This window comes from Balaenoptera borealis, assembly GCF_965194805.1.
Source record: "Balaenoptera borealis genome assembly, chromosome: 13".
Taxonomy (NCBI): domain Eukaryota; kingdom Metazoa; phylum Chordata; class Mammalia; order Artiodactyla; family Balaenopteridae; genus Balaenoptera; species Balaenoptera borealis.
Genome location: NC_138870.1, coordinates 34,010,223 through 34,030,269, shown reverse-complemented (window position 1 = coordinate 34,030,269; position 20,047 = coordinate 34,010,223). Strand labels below are relative to the sequence as shown.

The following is a 20,047-nucleotide window of genomic DNA, read 5'->3' as shown; positions in this document are numbered from 1 at the left end:
ATTTTATAATCATGTTCTATCAGGGTTAAGGTTCCATGTCTTCTGCAATGTTATAAGACAAGAGCCATGGTCAACCAGTGGGCTGTGGTCCCATCATTCATTGCCTGGCTGCACAATTCTGATTAGGGTCAGAATCTTGCCAAAAAGGTCTATTGATTTTAGAATATTTTTTAATAAATCAAATTACTGGAACATTTTTAGTTTTAATTTTTACTGTGTAGGAAGTAATTCAAAAGTGAACAACAGAAAACTGTGCTTTGCTTCTGAAAACCTACCAAATACCAACCCAATGAGTAAATCATCCCCCTCATCCCGGCTGATGGCAATATTGTCCCTGACTGAACCAGCCAATGTCAAGTCACTTAGTACTTGCCAAGGCAATGGGTTTCCTTGTTAGGCAGTTCCAATTGTTAGGCTTTATGCCCCCTCATTATATTTACTTTAAATTTTTATTTCTTGCTTTAACTTCTTCCAAGTGGGTCTGATTCTGCCCTTGATGTCATATAATGATTAAATTTTGCTGTGTTTGGGTAAGTTCACCGGTCTATTTTATTTTTAGGAAGATTCACCTTTGTTGTAATTCCTTTTACACAGCTTTAAACACAATTTTTATTGGAGTTCTTGTTATTGTGGGAGACAAGGCAAGATAATGAAAGCCTCAAGGCTGATGAGTGAAAGGTAAAGTTCCCTGTTGTAACTTTCATGATGTTGTCACGAATAACAAATTATCACAGAACATGCCATAAATATAAAAGTACTATGTGAATGACAAATTGCATGATTACCAAGGTAAGTATGGCTTGCCCTGAATATTAAGTAAATGTTCATAACTGCAAGTGTTCTTCTGTCTGACAAGCTGCATCATGAGCTGAATATTTTTTATTTTGCTGTCAGATGCAGATCACCTTCCTAACAATTAAATGTCTACTTCTCCCTTTCAGCTCTCTAAATTAACGTGTAGATAATCAGGTTGTACTTGCCCTGGGGACTTAAGTGCCGATGCAACCTTTGGGAGGGAGTTGGTGATGTATTTGCCAAGCAAAGTTTTGCTTTTCATTGTTCTTTTTTATATTTTAATGAGAAGACTAAGTGGGACTAGCAGGAGGGAGCTAGAGAGAGGTGCTAATCAATATGTACAAAATTTTATTGATGTAAAACTTTGCTTCTTACTGCCTCTGCTGGATGGTGGTAGTGGTGGCAGCAAAGAGAAGTACATGTTCGTAGAATACTATCTGAGAACAACCTCTGCTGTTCTTTTCTCTCCCATTGGAGCCTGGAGGCTGATTTGCTTAGGTTCCATGTATGAATGTCAAGGACAGACTGTCACAGAATAATTGTCACAGAATAACCGTCACTGAAATAGCTTTTGAAATGCTATTGACCCGTCTAGATAGATAAATACTGAAAAAAATTATATGTTTCTTTGAAAGTCATAAAACCTGTATTTCAGTCCTAGATCTGTGATTTACTAGCCCTGGAGCAGAGCAAGTCAACTTACTTATTCAGGACTCAGCTTCCTCTCCTATAAAATTTTGTATTTGGATTAAATCTTCTCTAGATCCTCCATTAGTTATACTATGCCATGTCCATGGTTATGTACATAAACTCCCATTATATATGACTTAAGGGTAGAAATAAATGAAGCCCATCAAATATTTTCAGAACAAATGTGTTATTTATAATTTATAAAATATCTACTTCTACTTTTATAAAATTATAAAAATGATTTTAAAGAGATGGTGATTTTATATATAAATTTATATTTATTTTAAGAAAATTTCTGTAATTATAGCCAGAGGCGAGAGAAAATGAGTTCAAGTATAATTAAATGGGGGGAAGGGGTATTCTCCATGACAACAACTTTTTAAAACAATGGGAAGTTATTTTTCTATCCATGAAAAGAAAAATCTAGTACTAAAATCAACTTTGTTGAATGACAACCTTCAATTAACTCAGGTGACATTAACACACTAGAGCCCCAATTTCCCCATCAATCACTTGCTTTGTTTTCCTGGAACCAAAATCCATTGGCATTTGCTTAATTTTTAAATGTTATTCTTTGCATCAGGCTAGAAACTGTTAGTATACTTTTCTGAACACTCTGAAGCAAGAGAACCAAATGTTACTTTTTATAAAGTTATTTTTGATAGCATAAATATGTACTCCAGAAAAACATAAAGAGGTATGTTATATAGATTGTCCAATATGTAGAGACATTTAAGGAATTTGCTTTGTTGTCTGTAATATAGATTTGAGACTACTGAAAAAATGGTGCTTTCTAGAGTTATCTATGTAAGAAGATCTTTAAATGTAGTTAATATAGAAATACTATCCATCATCTGTAGGTATGAGTTATCCAGGCCAATACATACAAAACCAGTTTATCCTCAAATGCATATATTTAAATTGTGCATATTATTCATATAACCATTTTCTTACTTAATAGCATGATCTCCATTAGCCAGTTTTTAAGTGGATAATGTCAAATGACACTGGCATTATCTGTGCAGGAAATAGGAAGTGAATTATTTGCATATATTTGAGAAAACTGCTTATTTGGGTATTAATAACTTTAAAAAAATAACCTGTATGACAATATTTTTGTTAATGTTCCTGGACTCCGTAGAAAGCTTTATGCCATAGCTTTCTCTATAGATACAGGGTCATAGATGCTGATCTGTAATCTTTAGTCCAACACTTCATTCTGAAAAGAACAACGAGGTACATTACTTGTAAACTGGGAAAGGGCTGGCTCGTGCCCTACAGTTTAGTGAAACTTTTCCTTCCGGTGACTCCTCTGGATAAATGGTATTGATTGGTTGTTCTTCAAAAATTGGTCCAAATCCTTTGTCTTCCTCAGAAACTATAAGAAAAATACAATTATTTTACATTGTTCTATTTTACAAATCAAAGATAATTTGGGTGCATTAAAAAGTTTTTTGAAAAAAAAGGTCAGAAACATGGAATCTCCATTTTCATTCAAACCAAAGATATTTGCCACTATAATCCTGAGGAAAACGTTTAGGTTCTTTATTCAAAATTCTTTTCTGCCCATCTCTCATCATTTCTCCAAAAGCACTCTGCATTGCCATGCTTTGGCAACTATTTACGGCTCCTCATACAAGTCATGCTGTCATGCCGACACTTTGCACATACTTTTCCTCTTTCTGGAATCACCATCTGACTTTTCCCCTCTTATCAAAATTTGTACACTCCTTTATGATTTAGTCATAGAGTTAGTTCCTTCATGAAACCACCTCTCCAACCCCTCCTAGCTTTAGTTGGTCCTCATTTATGTTCTCATAACTCCCTATCAGGCTTATGACACTTAACACACCTGCTGTGATTCTTGATACAACTTTCTGTTTCACTAGATTGCAGATGCTTGGGGACAGGTCTGGAACATACTAGGTGCTTAACAACTTTTGAACAATATAATGAATGAATTTCTAGATGCTCTGGGGAAATGAGTCCTTTTTTGGGGTCAGTTCTTGTTTTGTTTTTGTTTTTATCTTGAAACATGTGACCAGCACTAGTACTTAGCAACATCTAGAACAATCAATAAACTAATTACATGATATGGGATCTGGCCAACTCGTTTAAAATCTACCACAAAAATACCAGTGTTGAGAAGCAGTTGTTCCTGACTGTGTATCCTCTCTGGAGGGCAGGTGTGACACCTCATAGCAGGATGAGGAGAAGAGAATCACTCCCATGTCATCAATGTGGCACCATTTACAGAACACAGCTAACAGCCATATGACCCAAATGAATTAATACTGATGTATATGACTAGAAATGAGGAATAGTCTTACATGGGATCATTGTAATGTCTCTGCTTGATCAAAAGCTATGGTTCAAGCCTCCAATTTATTTTTTTAAGAGAGAGTGTAAGGCAAATGCTACACTGAAAGTTTGGTTGTTCTAACATTAAACTTAAGGATAAGAGCTTTCTCCCAGTTTCTCTTAACAAGCAGTTTAATTACGTCTTTAAAATCTTGCTTTAGTACTGTTTAGCAGTGCTTTTGGAAAAATTATTTAATGTCTCCAAGACTCAATATCATGCTTTATAAAATGTGGATAATAATAAAATCTATCTCATTGGACTATTGTGAGAATTACATTGAGACAACCCATGTAGTCAGTAATCAATAACTACTGATTTTACCAACGTTCTCATGAATTTGCCAATCCTTTCAAAATTTAATTTAAATATCTTATGTATATCAGCTCTTAGACTAATTCCAAAAGCTTCAGGAGCCAAATTTTATTCATTCTTGTAGCTCTGGTTCCATAAGCATTATGTCAATACATATTTCTGTGTATATAGATGACTAACAAAAACCTTCAGTTAGTTTCTCCCAGTATGAAGCATTAATTTTTCTAAACTGACCTGAAATATTTCAAAGGGAGAAGCCTCATTTTTAGTTGGAATGTGCTGAAATTGCCATTCAAGAATTTATAGACCTTAGTTACATTCCAAAACCACCATTCTATTTCAGACCGCAGATAAATTTCTGGATCAGAATTGGAGGAACCAGAGAAACTGGGATTTAGCTCTGGCTGTGCAGTGTTCTAGCCGTTGTTTTATACAAGTTGTTTGTTCTACATGGTATCTACAGTTTAAAAAAAAGAAAGGAATAGGGGCACGTGCCCTAAGGACTTCACAGGCCTACTGCAACCATAAGTAAGACAATGAGTGCAAGGTGTTCACAGAAGTCCTCTGCTAATGCTTTTGAAGTCCTGCTCTAAGCTGTGTCTCGTTCCATATCCCTGAGGTTGTAAAAACTAGAAATGCATATAATGTTTTCTGCTTTGCTTCTGTAATTTTCCTGATGATGTCCAATGTTTTCTGGCCTTTCAGGATGTAATAGCACACCAGGGAAAAATGAGGAATGAGACCCAAATCCTTGATAACTAGACCTTCGTTTGGATGTAGGGTCTAGATTTTCTAATCTCTGAAAGAAATGACCTTGTGCTTATCTATGATAAAAATCATGTGCTATTTTTTCTTCCCACTTGGACAATCTCATAAGCTCTTCCTTGAGTCTCTCCCATTTGCACAGCTTTTCTGACTGGAGCAATTTAGTAACACTGCTGCCCTGGAGAGTCTCTTGTTTCTTCCCAATTACCAAAAAAAAAAAAAAAGCTTACAAAGACAAGCAGAGGAGTTCAATTTTATTAATATATTTTGATTCTCTTCTGGAAGGTAAGATGACTTCTATTCTCACTTTACCCCATGATAAATTATGAGCTTTGTATGAAATTTTTGAGCAATTAAAAAAAAAACCTAAATAGACTAAATATTTAGAATACTAAAAATAAATAGTGTTTAGGGGAGTTTAAAGTTCATGAATATCTTCTAAGTACATTGTATTTATATACAAGCCTGATGATTATGGTATTACTATCATTACCAATAGAAAAGATCATCAAATTTAAAGAGGAATGGATGTTTGGTGCAATTATGCATATAATTTAAACAGAAGCCCACTGATCTGCACTGGATTAGATCTTGAGTTTCCATTTGTTACATCAGTGGCAGCATAAGAATTTTAGATGGTCATCTGCGAGGCTACAGTTTGGTGAACTAGAGGTGTTGGTTGTCCTTAATTCAGTCAATGACTTGATTCTGACTTTGCATATGGTGAAGTTTTGAGATATAATGCCAAAAGCATGATCCATGAAAGAAAAAAATTTGATAAGTTGGACTTTATTAAAATTTAAAAGTTATGCTCTGTGAAAGACACTGTTTTAAAAAATTTATTTTTTAAATTAGCTAATTAATTTATTTATTTTTGGCTGCCTTGGGTCTTCGTTGCTGAGTGTGGGCTTTCTCTAGCTGCAGTGAGCGGGGGCTATTCTTTGTTGCAGTGAGCAGGCTTCTCATTGCGGTGGCTTCTCTTCTTGCAGAGCACGGGCTCTAGGAGCATGGGCTTCAGTAGTTGTGTCCCATGGGCTCAGTAGTTGTGGCACATGTTAGTTGCCCCGTGGCATGTGGGATCCTCCAGGACCAGGGCTCGAACCCCTGTCCCTTGCATTGGCAGGTGAATTCTTAACCACTGTGCCACCAGCGATGTCCCCTATGAAAGACACTTTTAAGGGAATTTCAGGTCTTTAAGGTTAAGGGTTTTTCTTTAGGTCGACTCCAACTTGCATTGGAGAATTTTGCATGAAGCAGCAAATTGAAAAGACTGTCAACTAATTAAGTATCTACTTCATTTAATAATGGTGATTACACACTATTTCACAAAATTTGAACTCATCTCAATAGGTGCAGGGTTTCATTACCTAAAGATTCTTCAACAGTATTGTATTTCCAATGTAGAAATAGTTAATCCTGGCCTGCTAGCACCTGCTTCTAGAGTGCCCTCTGGTAGTGCCAGTATAGGGTTTGTAATAATCCTGAATTCTCAATTTAATTTATAATTTTATTAGCCTTCTTGAAATAAATACTTTTATCACTTTGAAATAAAGTGAGTTTTGTTCATTCCAAGTTGTCTTGATTATTTAAAGTACTGTACAGTGCTTTGAAATCCAACAAAGACAGCTGCACACAAACACACATCAATATGGAGGTAGAGATTAGTAGATTTGCCTATTTTCATAAAATGCATGGTTTTAATGTTTCTTTTGATAGTGTATCTTTTTTTCATTTTTACTTTATTTTATTTCTTAATTTTTTTTATTGTGGTAAGTCTCATAGTATAAAACATACTATTTTAACCATATTTAACTGTACAGTTCAGTGGCACTAAGTACATTCACACTGTTGTGCAACTCTCACAATCATCCATCTCCTGAATTTTTCACATTCCTAAGCTGAAACTTTGTCCCCATTAAACACTAACAATTCCCCATTCGCCTTCCCCACCCCCTCACCTCCCGGCCCCTGGAATCTACCAATGTACTTTCTGACTCTATGATTTTAAGGTATATTCCTTTGAGATAAAAATCGGTCATCTTTTAGTAAACTGAAAATATGTTTATAGTTTCTTCATCATGATCATAATGCTTAGTTTTTTTTTTTTTTCTGGAAAAGTTACCAGCAATGAATATTTCCATTGAAAATAATGGAATGCCACATGTTAATAATGATGGGACTATATCTATTGATAGGCAATCCCTCAAAGGATAGATGTAAAGATAAAACACTTTTGGGATGAGCTGGGTTGAAGTTTATAGGCCAAACTGGATATTATCAGTGCCCCATGCTATTTTTTTCTCAATGACAAGTGCTTTTCCAAAATTATATGCAGATATTTCCTAGTACTCCACTTCTATCTGCCCTTTATAGGAAGAGACAACAAAACATTTAAGGGATAAAAACATGAAGCTAATTTCCGATAAAATATTTAATTTATTTTTCACTTTGAGAAAATATTACATTTAAGATATTTCCCTTTGCCCACTTTCTAGATCAAAAAGAAGAATGTGACACACCACATCACATTAGTGTTTCTACTCAGTATATTTTATAAATGTACATTTCTAGCTTTTGTAAAATTTTCGAGCCTGATTAAAATAATGCATAATATTCCATTAGGTGGTTTACTAATTACTCTATACATTTTATTTTGAGAACATATTTGGGCTCTGGGAAGATAAATTACTCAACACAAGGTTTTGAATTGTTGTGGCATGCTCAGTGTGAACTTCTGAATGTGAACTTCATAACCCCCTTGAAGACTATCTGAGCTCATTGCTCTGTTAGCTCAGCTAGGGAGCCCAGATCAAGGAAAAAGAACTTTCAGGGGGAATACAACACAAGGTTCAGCAAAGGATCCATTAATATAAGCATTATAATCTCCATCAACAAAAATTAAGCCATCCCTTGCTTTTCTTCTAGGGCCATGGAAATGATTAGATGACAAATTATCATGCTTTGGAAGTATTATGGGGTTAAAGGGTACAAGAAACACATGACATGGATAATATGTTAAAAAAAATAAAATTATTTTTAAAACACGTGCTCTTTTTTGTACTCGATATATTCTTCTAAAAAGGAGCACACAATTATATAGATGACTTCTCAAGCTAATTGAAGACAGCACTTCACTCTTTTTTTGATCTACTCTTAATGAAAATTTGTGTATTTTCTACCATATAGTGGTAATATATTGCAGAAGTAAGTTCACTTCTTAAATGTGATCAAGAAGATTAACAGAAAAAAAGAAATCATGTACGAATATTTGTTGTCAAATTCACAGATGTGAGCAACAGGCAAAAACTGCTGCTTTTTTCAGTAGCATTCTCAGTTTCATGGTTAATGTAATCAGTTAGTTGTATGATCTTAAATGGTATTACTTCACCTCTCACTATATAGAGATGGTCCACTGTAACCTTGCTATCCTATTTTATCTCTGGAAATTGAAAGTATAATAACTATCTGTGCTTGAGAGTTATTTTTTATTCATTTTATATTCATTATGAATCAAATCCTATTTCTCACTCTGTAATATGTCATCTCAATTTGTTAGTTTTCAAACATAATTTTATATAAGTATGCTGTAATAAGATTCTTAGGAAAAAATCTATTAGAAAAAAGCAATGAAAACAAAATTTTAATGCAGTCTAATCTTAGAATTTTTACAATATTTACAATGCTACAGTGGTTATGGGATAGGGAGTGTTGTAGGCTCTCTTGAAATACAAGAAACTCTCCAAATGAAACAATATTTAAATTGGCTCAAAGCATGCTTCTTGTCTTCATTGTCAATCGTTCCCCACTGATAAGAGAACAAGGACATTTAGGTCTTAGGCTTTGAATACTCTGGTGCCCTAATTCTTTAGTCTCATGGGTAACAGGTAACATTGCCGTAATTTATCATAACTAAAATATAAGGAGTTGGCCTTGAGAATGTGCAGAAATCCAATAATTAGAAGGAAGATTAGGATCTGGTTAGCAGAATGGTTAAGTTGACTAAATTTTCCTTAGCATGGCATTACCTGCCTAAGAAGAGCCTATCACATTTCTTGATGGCAACAATTTCCTTGACCTATGGTCCAACCCTGAAGCTCTAGACACTGTGTTTTGCATAACTATCTGGGCATCTGTCCACACTTACCTTATGTCTACCTATGTATGCTGCCACAAGCCAAGGAATGATGGGGGTACCAGAAGCTGAAAGAGGCAAGGAAGGAGCTTTCCCCTACAGGTTTTAGCAGAAGCATGACCCTGATTGATATCTCTTTGGTTTGGGACTTTTAGAACTGTGAGACAATAAATTTCTGTTGTTCTAAGCCACCCAGTTGGTGGCACTTTATTATAGCTATAGCTGTCCTAGGAAACTAATACATGTATTACACTTAATAATAAACTGTCGAACTTCAATGAACTAGCCTTTCTCAAATTTATTTGACAATGAAGTCTTACTAACATCCTGCAAAACAAGAGTTCTTTGAATTAGTGATCTAACACAGCCCATATTTGCCCACATCTGTACTTTATTTGTGCTACTGCCTCTAAGAATTAGCTCCATTTCTAATAATTGAAATACTTCAAGTTTCCCTTACCCACTAGCTCCATCATTAAATACTCATTTATTCCTCAAAGTAATTGTTTTAAAATGCTTATTTCTCTTATAAATCTGTTAATCTACTTACTTTTATTATTCCCTATTATATGTAAGGTTCTTGAAGTCAAGAAACATATCTCACTGATCTTTATATAGCCTAAATGTAGTTATTCCTAACTCACAAGGAGGAAACAGAAATAGCTTTGATGTGCTTCATGTTAGGACTGTCCTTTTTCTTAATCCCCTACAGATGGAAATTCAGACCCACTCTGGCATGAATATCTTGCTTTGACATGGAACTTGTTGCATTGGTTGCTCAGTTATTCTTCCTAATTATTCATTCTCCTACCACTATGCTGTGGCTTTTATCAGTTACCAGTTTTACTATGTTTACTGAGCACGTACTATGTAGGTCACTGTGCTGGAAGCTATTGTAACATTATTTTTTTAGTTCTCAAAAGAATCCTGTGATTTTTACATATTGGAAACTTGAGTCTCATAGAAGTTGAATAATTTGCACAAGATCACATAACTAGTGAATACCAGGTTGACTATATAAATCCAGGCTGGCCTTACTCTAGATTCTTTTTTTTGCAGTCTACTATATTGCCTATATATCTGGCAAGAACTGTTCAGTGGTTGAAATAGAATCTAAACTAGCAGGATTGTTAATTATACTCAATAAAAAGTAAACAATAAATTTTGCAAGGTCTTTGGATTTCTAATTAAACTGAATCTTAAGGTTCCAAGTTCATTAACTTTAGTTAAAGTGATGTGTGCAGCAAAGCAGGAGGCTTTCAAAATAAGCTAGATTTTTACAATATTGAAGATATTGCTTCAAAATTTAGTAGCATAGGATTGTTACAAAGCATGCAGGAAAAAATACAGGTTGCATTGAATATATTCCATCTGCTACAATCTTCTAGTTGGATATTTGTTTGTGGTGTATCCATTCATTCATTCCGGCAATCAAACAAGTTGCCTGAAGACCCTAGATACATCATCTTACAAAATTTCCAAGTACTCTAACATTAATCACTTGATTTAAGTTTGGAGAATTAATAGCTTAAAGAGGGATGAAATATGATTTATTTGAGGAAAGCTATTTAAAAATTAACCCTTTCATCAACTTACCTCCATGACCATACCTTCTGTGCCATGTAAACTCTAAAAAGAAAAAAAAGAAAAAGAAAATGAAAAATAATTAATCCCCAAAGCAGCTCTTCAGGTTGTGGTTTCAAACATTACTCAGATAACTGAGATATTAGTTAATGAAATAAGATTATTGGCCTTTCATTTTAAGGCTGAAGTATCACCATATCTTTGCAAATATTTATTTCTCGTCTTTGCAATTTTATAGTTGTAGCACTAAAATTTATGGTCAACAGAATTAGTATGGATTTTCAGTACTAATAAGATTATTTTTGTTTTATTTTATTCATAAAGGTAATACAGCAATAATAACCTTACCACAGAATTTTTCTTTCTTACATTTATATAATATATAAGCATATAGTTATATATGTGTGTATATGTGTGTATAATTATGTGGTTATATCAATGTCATTAAAATTCTTAAGTACTGATAAAATTGTTATATTTTTCTTGATTTTGAAGTCATCATAATAAAAATTACTCCCTAAATTAAAATAGCATTTTTATTTCCTTAATAATAAATAAGAAATACAATAAGATGCCTATCAAGTTCATCATTAAAGCAATCAAGGGGGACTGATAAATATAAAGATGATATCCAGCTAAGTCTTGAACTTAATAGCAACTCAACAAGCACTGACCTAAGGTAATTGAGACAAAGGTATCAGAAAAACCTGATTGTTAGAAAACATGCTGCTTCAGATAAAAATACAACGTACCTCTCCTTGTAGAAAATATTTCTGAATCTTTCACACTTGCCTTTGAAAGATAGAAATATAGTATTTGTTTGTCCTAAAACTACAGCATTCTTAAAACTGCTTTGTTATTCTTAAGTCCCTGAATACACTGTAGATTATTTCTGAATTGTTTTTCATAAGATTGACCAGCCAATAATAAAAATTAAATTATATTAACTTATAAATAAAAAAGAACAAAGGTAGCAAAAGCTTAAAATCCTTTATTTTCTAATAATTTTACTATATTTTACTTTTATGTATGCTAATGAGGTTAAGTCTATTATAACTATATAGTGAACATACTGTATAATGGTGAGCTGTTACATATCTTTTCTGCCGCCACATTAAATGATTTCAAGTTGAAATTGAGAATAGTAGGATGATTTACTCTCTAGGAATTGGCAAATGCTACACAACAGGGATTTTTCTTTTCCTCCCAGAGATCCAGATTTTAAACATTTACCAGCACATCACTATATAAGACTGATTGACTAAATCTTGTGAATAATTGAAACTAAAAAAACAAAAGAAAAGAAAACAAGGGCCAACCTTAATATATATGAATTTACTTGTCTGACCCAGGTGTCAAAAGAAAATTCTAACTTTATACACCAGATTCAATGAAGTGAACAGCATATCGTTTACATTGCAATAATTTATGGAGGTTGTACAAAGGATATTTCTTACCTGATAGACAGGTTGTAAAAGATACAATCACAAGGTGATTGACCAGCAACCACATTTTCATCTTGTGTTCAGTAGAGGTTAGGTTCAATTTTCAAAAAAAAGCTTTAACTTTATGGCAATTGGAGAATATGAAACACCTGCATAAAAAAGAAGAGACGAGAAGAGAAGAGAACGAAAAGGGAAGAAAAGGAAGGGAAAATGTTCATCATTTGGGGTCAACAACATTATCAATTCTATTTTATTTTATATTTCTTATTTGTAGAACGTTTTAGTTTATTTATGTACATTTGTAAACCCCATGTTGTAATGAAAAGAGTAGATTCTGCATCAGGGCTTCAGCTGCCTCCCAGTATTGCATTGGTAAGAAACATGAGCAAGTCACTCAATTGATATGTTTTAGTTTTTAACTTTTTAATAATTGAGCATAGTAATATCTTTTTTACAAATAGCACAGTTGCGAACATTTCAATGTCAATTATTTTAATTGAAGTTTAAATTTACTTGAAGGGCTGGTAGATTTAATAAAAGATATATTTGTATAAGGGCTTTGTAAATGCATAGACACTGTACAAGAGTTATATGTTAGCATTGCCTGGTGGTGGCTTATGCAAAATTTTTGCCAGAAATGCTAATTTTTAGACATTAAAATATATTGATTAATAATATATTCATTCCCTTTCCCCTTCTTCATTTCTTTCTTTTATTCATTTAACAGAAAGCAAATAATTACTCCTTATAAGGAAGAATCTAGGTTTTGTGTGGTCAAATCTTTAAAATTTGGAGAACCATCTTTAAAGATAAGAAGACAAAATTACTAATATAAACTAAGCTACGAAACTATGCAGCACTCTAAATAAAATATCTTGCTTTTATAAATTCTGCAAAAACTTATGACCACATGATTATACTGGTGAGGTATCAGGGCGCTGAAATAGCCCCATGTAAGTGAGGGGTCCCATGACTTAAGCTTCGTCATCTTCTTTGTAAATCCATCTGCAACCAAGCATACAGATAAAGGAATCTATAAGAAAGACATAGTCTGCTTACCCTTAAGAAGTTCACAGATCAATAGGAACACTTATGTGTACACAAGTCAGTGCAATGAAACTTTTTTGGATCTACATGCTATTAAACTTGAAAACATGTTAATCATTTTAATTAAAAGCATTGCAAAATACATCACAGTGGGAATGGGCCTGGTGGTGACAGGCAGGGCATTATGGTGGAGGTATAACAAATTTTCTAATGTTCCAGGGCATTAGAAAGAGACTTCTTCAATTGGGACACAGTAGGCCCTTCAATTTGAAAGGATATTGAATCAAGTTTTCAAAGAATATATAAGAAATAGGATAGAAAAACCTCATGACATAAAATTGAATGTAAAATATTAAGATAGAGCATAAAAGCAATTCTGAAAAGAAAATATGTAATGTTATGATGATGAATATATAAATATATTTAAATATTATCCAAAACAGCAAAAATAAAACTGTACTGATTTGTTGCATCATAATGACATGTAAAGGACTACTTATTTTTTTTAATATGATGGATTTAAAGACTATATTTACCCCCCCTAATTTGCCAGAATCTTAACATTTGCAGAGACTGGTAAAAATATTTAGTTGGTACTACATGGACCAGGAAAAACATATTTGTCCCTTTTGGTGTATAGGTTATTTTAAAGTGAAAAATCATTTATTTCTAGAAAAATTTGTGTTGAATTCTTAGAGAAAACATAGCAGAAATGGGTCAACTTAACAACAGGAGATATTTAAAATATCTTTGCAAGAGGAAAAATATTCAACAGATAATTTTTACATGCCAGGATTGATTTATGACCAATTTATTTCTCTTGGACATATGTAAGAAGGTGAGAACTACACATCTGTATAAACTGTATTAAGTCTACACTTCTAAATTTAAATTTTATTTTATTTCTTTTACTAAGCAGAACCTATCAGAGAGAAAAAGAAACAGGTAAATAAAGGTGAAGAATGAAAAAAAATTCCTTCAGGAGGCAGGGAAATCAATGAAATGATCTATGGAAGGATATTAGCTTTTTATTTTGTTATCATTAATATTTAAATATAACCTAAATTAAAATTATTGAAACCTGTGCACATTGTTTATGTCTCCTAAAGTTTGTCTCAAAAAATGTACATTTCAACATTTTCTTGACCTATTGGTTTCTAATTCCTTTCATTGAGTTATGCACACTAATTAGGACAAGTTCCTTTAATGAGGAGGAAGGTAGAAAGGCAAACATAAATTGTGCCAAAACTGCTGTGTCAATCAAACAGTTATTTTTGTAAAGATTAATTTAGATAATATATTTGCAAACATTTTGCAAATTACAAAGCATGTTCGGTTTCATGTGGCAGTAATTATTGGATTTTAAATAGTTCAAATTTATCAATTAATAAACTGTTATAAATTGATAATTCTAAAGTAATTCTAAACAGTAACTCTACATACTAATAATATTCAACGAAAGAGCAAGGAATGTTGCTGCCTTTTTTGTATTGTGTGTAGAGGAAGCAGTACTGACCAGAAAGAAAAAGAATCAGGTAAAAATGAAGGACAATTACAGTGAGAGTATCCTTCAGATTATTAGTTTTGACGAATTGTGTGAGTGAGATTTTGGTCTGTTTACCTCATTGAGTCTACAGGGAATCTGGGAAAGAAAGAGGGCAGGTCTAAAGGAAGGTTGGCTGTGTCTACAGAGAGCAAGTGATTTCAGGAAATTGTAAATAAGGTACAGAAGGAGTTTCTAGGTCAAGGATATTATTTTACATTTCCTTCTTAGACAACACCCACAGTATATGGGAAAGTGAGGTAAGGCATAGTAAAAAGAGATCAGGGGAAGTCAGCCAGATCTTGTCTGAAGTTTGGCTCAACCATTATTTAGCTTGTAACTTTGGGCAAATCACTCAAGCTCTGACTCTAATTTTCCTCATGCACAAAGTATGAAAAAATGTCTATTTCATAGGACTATTACAAGCATTGCATAAGATTGTGCAATGTGAAATGTTTACTGTGAAAATATTCGATAAATATTAACTATTGTTCTACAAGATCTTAGGCCCATCAGGCTACAGGAGAAAACAACATGTCATTGTTTATTGTTATGCCTCTAATGCCTGGCACATAGAAGCCATTTGATATATATTTATTGAATAAATGAAGAATTGACTGGACCATTCCATAACTGTATTCCAAAACACTTGCCACAAAAAAATTGAACTTTAGTTCCTTAGAATAAAGATAGGATGCTGACAATAGGTAATAAGGAGTATCTCTTACTGGGGCTCTGGTCTTTGATAGGGATTATTGCTGCATATAAATACACTCTAGAAGAGGAATATTCTAAGTAGAAATATTTTAAAGCATTTTTAATATGCACTTTATTGAGTGTTGTTGGAAGTCTCTGTCTTCTGATTTGAATATGCTCACTCTAGTCAGAAGGAAACGTTTTTCATTATTTTGAGCCACACTATCTTTTCCTTCACTCCAAAATATTGCATATTTCAATAGGATAGTGAGTCCTCATTCTGACAGCACGTATTTTATTTTATTTAATGGGTTTCTTGCTGTTTCAGTATAAAAGCATCTCTCGCATGTTGTGCACCCATTTGTTTTCTGCTGCTAATTTGTTTTCTTGTGTCACCAGTTATCCCATCACTGTGACTCCTGATCCTATCCTCTCAGCAGTGCAGTAGAGGAGAGAGGCAGCAAGGCTGTGCCCATGCTTCCTAGTGTGGAAGAAATGGCTCTTCTTAATTGTCCCTTTAGGACCTGCCACTCAGTAATCCACAGACAGATCCCAGCCCCCATGGGCCTGAAAGTGTTGCAGCAAGTGAAGTGGCATAGGAAGAAAACAAGTCGGACAAAGATGTGCCAGTTAAAAGAGTAAACATTTTCCTTCTCAATAACCAGAAGAACAGAATGGCCAGCTCCTGGAACCCGGGGATGCTTTCCTGTCCCCAGGCCATGCTGTGCTGGCTAGTTTCTCCTACTCTCAGCCTAGGCCTTACACCAGGCAGTGCAGATGCTTCCCCCCAAAACCCATCACATCTCTATAGGTGTCCAGTGACTGGTGTTTGTCTAACATGTATTGCAACTATACTAATTTCCAAAGAACTTAACTTCTTTTCTCCAACATCGTTTACTAAATCTCTTACTCATGTATTTAAACAACTACAACAACAAAAATATAATAAGGCAACACAGGGTGACAATCTTTATTCCCTTCCTGCATTCTCTCTTCTGTCTTTCCATGCTTTTCTTTCTCCAACTTTTCTCTCTTTACTTTAGATGATGTTATGGTTCTCCTTTGAGAAATTTGGTCCATATCTATGTATACATTTTTCTCCTGGACAGACATAATCTAGTTCTTGCCCTGTTTTGTTCTGTCATGAGATAACCATATAATTATTCAAAAAAGCTTCAACAGTACATTAGCAAACATTTAGCCACTAACAATTATTCACAAAGTATTTAGTGCTGCTGTATAATCAAAGTTTGTTCCATCAATATCAATAAATCTAATATTTCATTGAACCGATGTCTATACAAACATTTACATTGAGAGAGAACAAAATTTTAGAAATATTGAGAAAATACTAATATGTATTAGCAAATTGTCACGTCTCTTTCAGAAAGAAAAATGATTTGGGGGGATATCAGGAATCTATTCTGATTTATCCTCAACACAGCTCATGAAAGGCCATGTCAAAAAATATTTAACCTAAAATTTTATTTATGATACTCATCACTCTGCTCTGGTTCTAAAGAACATTTGCTATAGAGTTCAGTTTCCAGAAAATAGAGGAAGTTTGCTGGTGTTGAGCACAGATGATCCTAGGTGAAAAGACATCAATAGCTCTTACTCTACAAAACCAGGGGACATTTTATCCTCGACTCAATCTGAAATTCTGCCTTTGCGGCACACATCACTTCATTTTCCTGAGGTGTCAGTCACCCAGTCTGTAGAATGGAAATCCAAGCCCATTCTTCAGAAGATTTTTGTGAGGAGTAAATTATGTATGCATATGGATACATGTGTGTAAGTAAAAGCCCTTTGACATCTGTACATAACAGAAGTCAAAACATTAAAGTGAAATTTACTAAAATTTTCCAGAAATAAAATTAGTTTTTTTTTTTTTTTTTTTGGCTGCGCCACGCAGCATACAAAATATCTTAGTTCCCTGACCAGGGATTGAACCCATGCCCCCTGCAGTAGAAGCACGGAGTCTTAACCACTGGAACACCAGGGAAGTCCCAAAATCAGTTTTGAATTTAAAAAATGGGAATCTTTTAAAAAAGGAATATTATATATTTAAAAATTCTTATCCTTTAGAAAGGAGGTACTGTATATACTACACATTAAGCATTTGTATATCAATATTTTACAGCTCCAGTTAATTTTCAGATTATTAAAAACAATTTAAACATAGCTATATAATTGCATACTTTAGATGGTCTTCTCCAGCCTCATATTGACTTCTTTAAACTCTATTATCAAATTATTATTGTCTCAGTCTAATAGTTTTTAACAGTGTTTTAGCAGCTTACAGATGTAAAAAAATTTGAAGAACATGCTGTTCTAAGCCAAGGAATAACAGTACACAGCCAAGAAAAACACCACATTTTCTGAAAATGATTATAAACATTATCCTTCTTTTCCAGAATAGAGTCATACACTGCTCATCTAACAGGTAGAATGTGATGGTTTTCAGATTGCAACTGCCTTAGCTGCTGAAGCAGCCTGCCACTTGATTATGTGTGAAGTATATGTAAAAAGAAAAGCAATATAATAAATACATTTGAAAACATTTCAATAAATATAAAATTATCAGACTGTGAAATTAATGACTTGGAGGCTGCTGAAGGAAAAATATCTGAAGGCTTTCTGAAGATATGGGTATTTATTGCGTGCTGACAGCACACCTTGCATTTTACAGAAAACTGAATGCTCATATGTTTAGATAATTGGATTTATGATTAAATTAATTACTTGCTTATTTCTAAAATGATGTAATGCCTGCAGAAGGACTAAAAAATAATGGAACCCTGTTTGTGATATTTATAGCACATATTTCTTGCCAGCCCATGATGTCATGCAAGATTATAACTGATGTAGTCATGCTTTTTGTTGGGATAGTTTCAGGAAACCATCATTTTTATATGATAAATAAACAGAGAGTCCTACAGATATTTTGTCCCACATTTCAGGAGTATGTGTATGTGTGGTTAGATATCTCTTGAAATTCAAGAAAATGCAGAAAGTTCCTGCTGATTCTAAACTATCTCCCCAATGGAACTGACATGGTACCAATACTACATAATTATTTTGCTTGAAATTACAAAATTGAGATGCTAATGGAAAATAGAAATAGTAATAATAAGCAAATAATGCAATATGATTTCTTCATTATTTGCAGTTCCAAAAATCATTGATTCAGTCAATGAATAAGGGAGGGGCTGCTTTGTCAAGCAAGATTTAAAACTCAAACATATACATGTGGGATTCCACTCAACCTCTTTCTCATCAGTGTACTAATAAGAATCAGTTTATGAGGGAGATCAAGATGACAGGGCAGGAGGATGCTGGGCTGACCTTCCACCATGAACACTTCAAAATACATCTACACATGGAGCAACTCTTGCTGAAAACAACCTGGAGACTGGCAAGAAAGTCTCTTCTACAACCAAAACTTTAAAGAAAGATCCACATGCAATCAGGTAGGAAGGGAAAGGAAGTGATTGGGTCAGGGTCCAAGCACCTAGCAGGGGACACAGAAGAGGGATGAGGATATCACAGGCTTGAGGATCCTCCCTGGGGATCAAGTCACATATGAGGCACCCCAGCCCTGGAGTCAGACCCTGGTAAGATGAGTCCCCTTAGCTGGTTTGAAAACCTGTGAGACTTACCAGAGGGCTATGAGAAACCAAGACTTTTCTTGTGAAGAGTGCATGCAGATGTTTGCTTACTCCCAGGAGTGGTGCAGAGGCTGTAGATTGAAAATTGCCTGGGATTCTGACCAGTTTCCTGTGATCATCCCAGCACGCACCTCAGCCCATACCAGGCACTGGATCCAGCCTCTCTTGCACTGGTGCTGCTCTCCAATAGGGTGAAAGCTGCCATTGCCAAGGAGACTTTACACAATTAGAACAAAACCAGCTCAGATACAAATTTTAGGGCTTCTGCTCCAGCACCTTGGGCACCATCCCTGCCCTTGATAGGGGGCTGATTGCCACTGAGCACAGGAGAAGCCCTGGCTTAAACCTGGCTCTGGTCCTAGCCACTCCATCTTCAGTCCTACCTCCCTCCAAGGTGGTAGTTGCCAGCACACTCCAAGGGAAGACATGACCCATGCTCACTTCAGATCTAGCTCTCCCACCAAAGTCACTGGATACATGCAGACTGCATAGGAATGCTCCCACACTAGGATAACCCTTCAAGACTGGGGAAGGTAACTGTTATACCTAATATCGTAGAGACAGAGAAAGTTAAACAAAATGAGAAGACTGTTTCAAATGAAAGAACAAAAAAAGAAAAAAAAACCCTAATGAAATAGAAATAAATAATTTACCAGTTACAGAGTTCAAACAAGTAGTAATAAGAATGCTAACTGAACTTGGGGAAAGAATAGATGAACACAGTGAGAATTTTAATAAGAACTAGAAAATATAAAAACCAAATAGATCAGAAAAATATAACAGAACTGAAAAATACACTAGAAGGAACTAACAGCAGAATAAGTGATACAGAAGAATGCATAAGTGATCTGAAAAATAGGATTATGGAAATCACCTAATCAGAAGAGCAAAAGAAAAACAAACTTTAAAAAAATGAGGACAGCTTAAAGGACCTTGGGGACAACATCAAGTGCACTAACATGTGTTATAGGGATCCCAGGAGGAGAAGAGAGAAAGGGGTAGAAA

The 20,047-nt window shown here is 34.3% G+C and overlaps 1 protein-coding gene across 8 annotated transcripts in view; it reads right to left on the bottom strand.

Annotated features, from left to right (window-relative positions):
• Window positions 1-20,047, bottom strand: part of CNTN1 (contactin 1) — a 363,526-nt gene that overhangs the window by 140,888 nt on the left and 202,591 nt on the right. For all 8 annotated transcript variants that reach the window (XM_082349367.1, XM_082349364.1, XM_082349361.1 and 5 more), the window contains 3 exons: window positions 12,098-12,234; window positions 10,653-10,685; window positions 2,731-2,863 (listed from right to left, as the gene is read on the bottom strand). In XM_082349367.1, coding sequence (XP_082205493.1) covers window positions 2,731-2,863; window positions 10,653-10,685; window positions 12,098-12,158 — 227 coding nt within the window. In that variant the 5' untranslated portion in view covers window positions 12,159-12,234. The remainder of the gene's footprint in view (window positions 1-2,730; window positions 2,864-10,652; window positions 10,686-12,097; window positions 12,235-20,047) is intronic.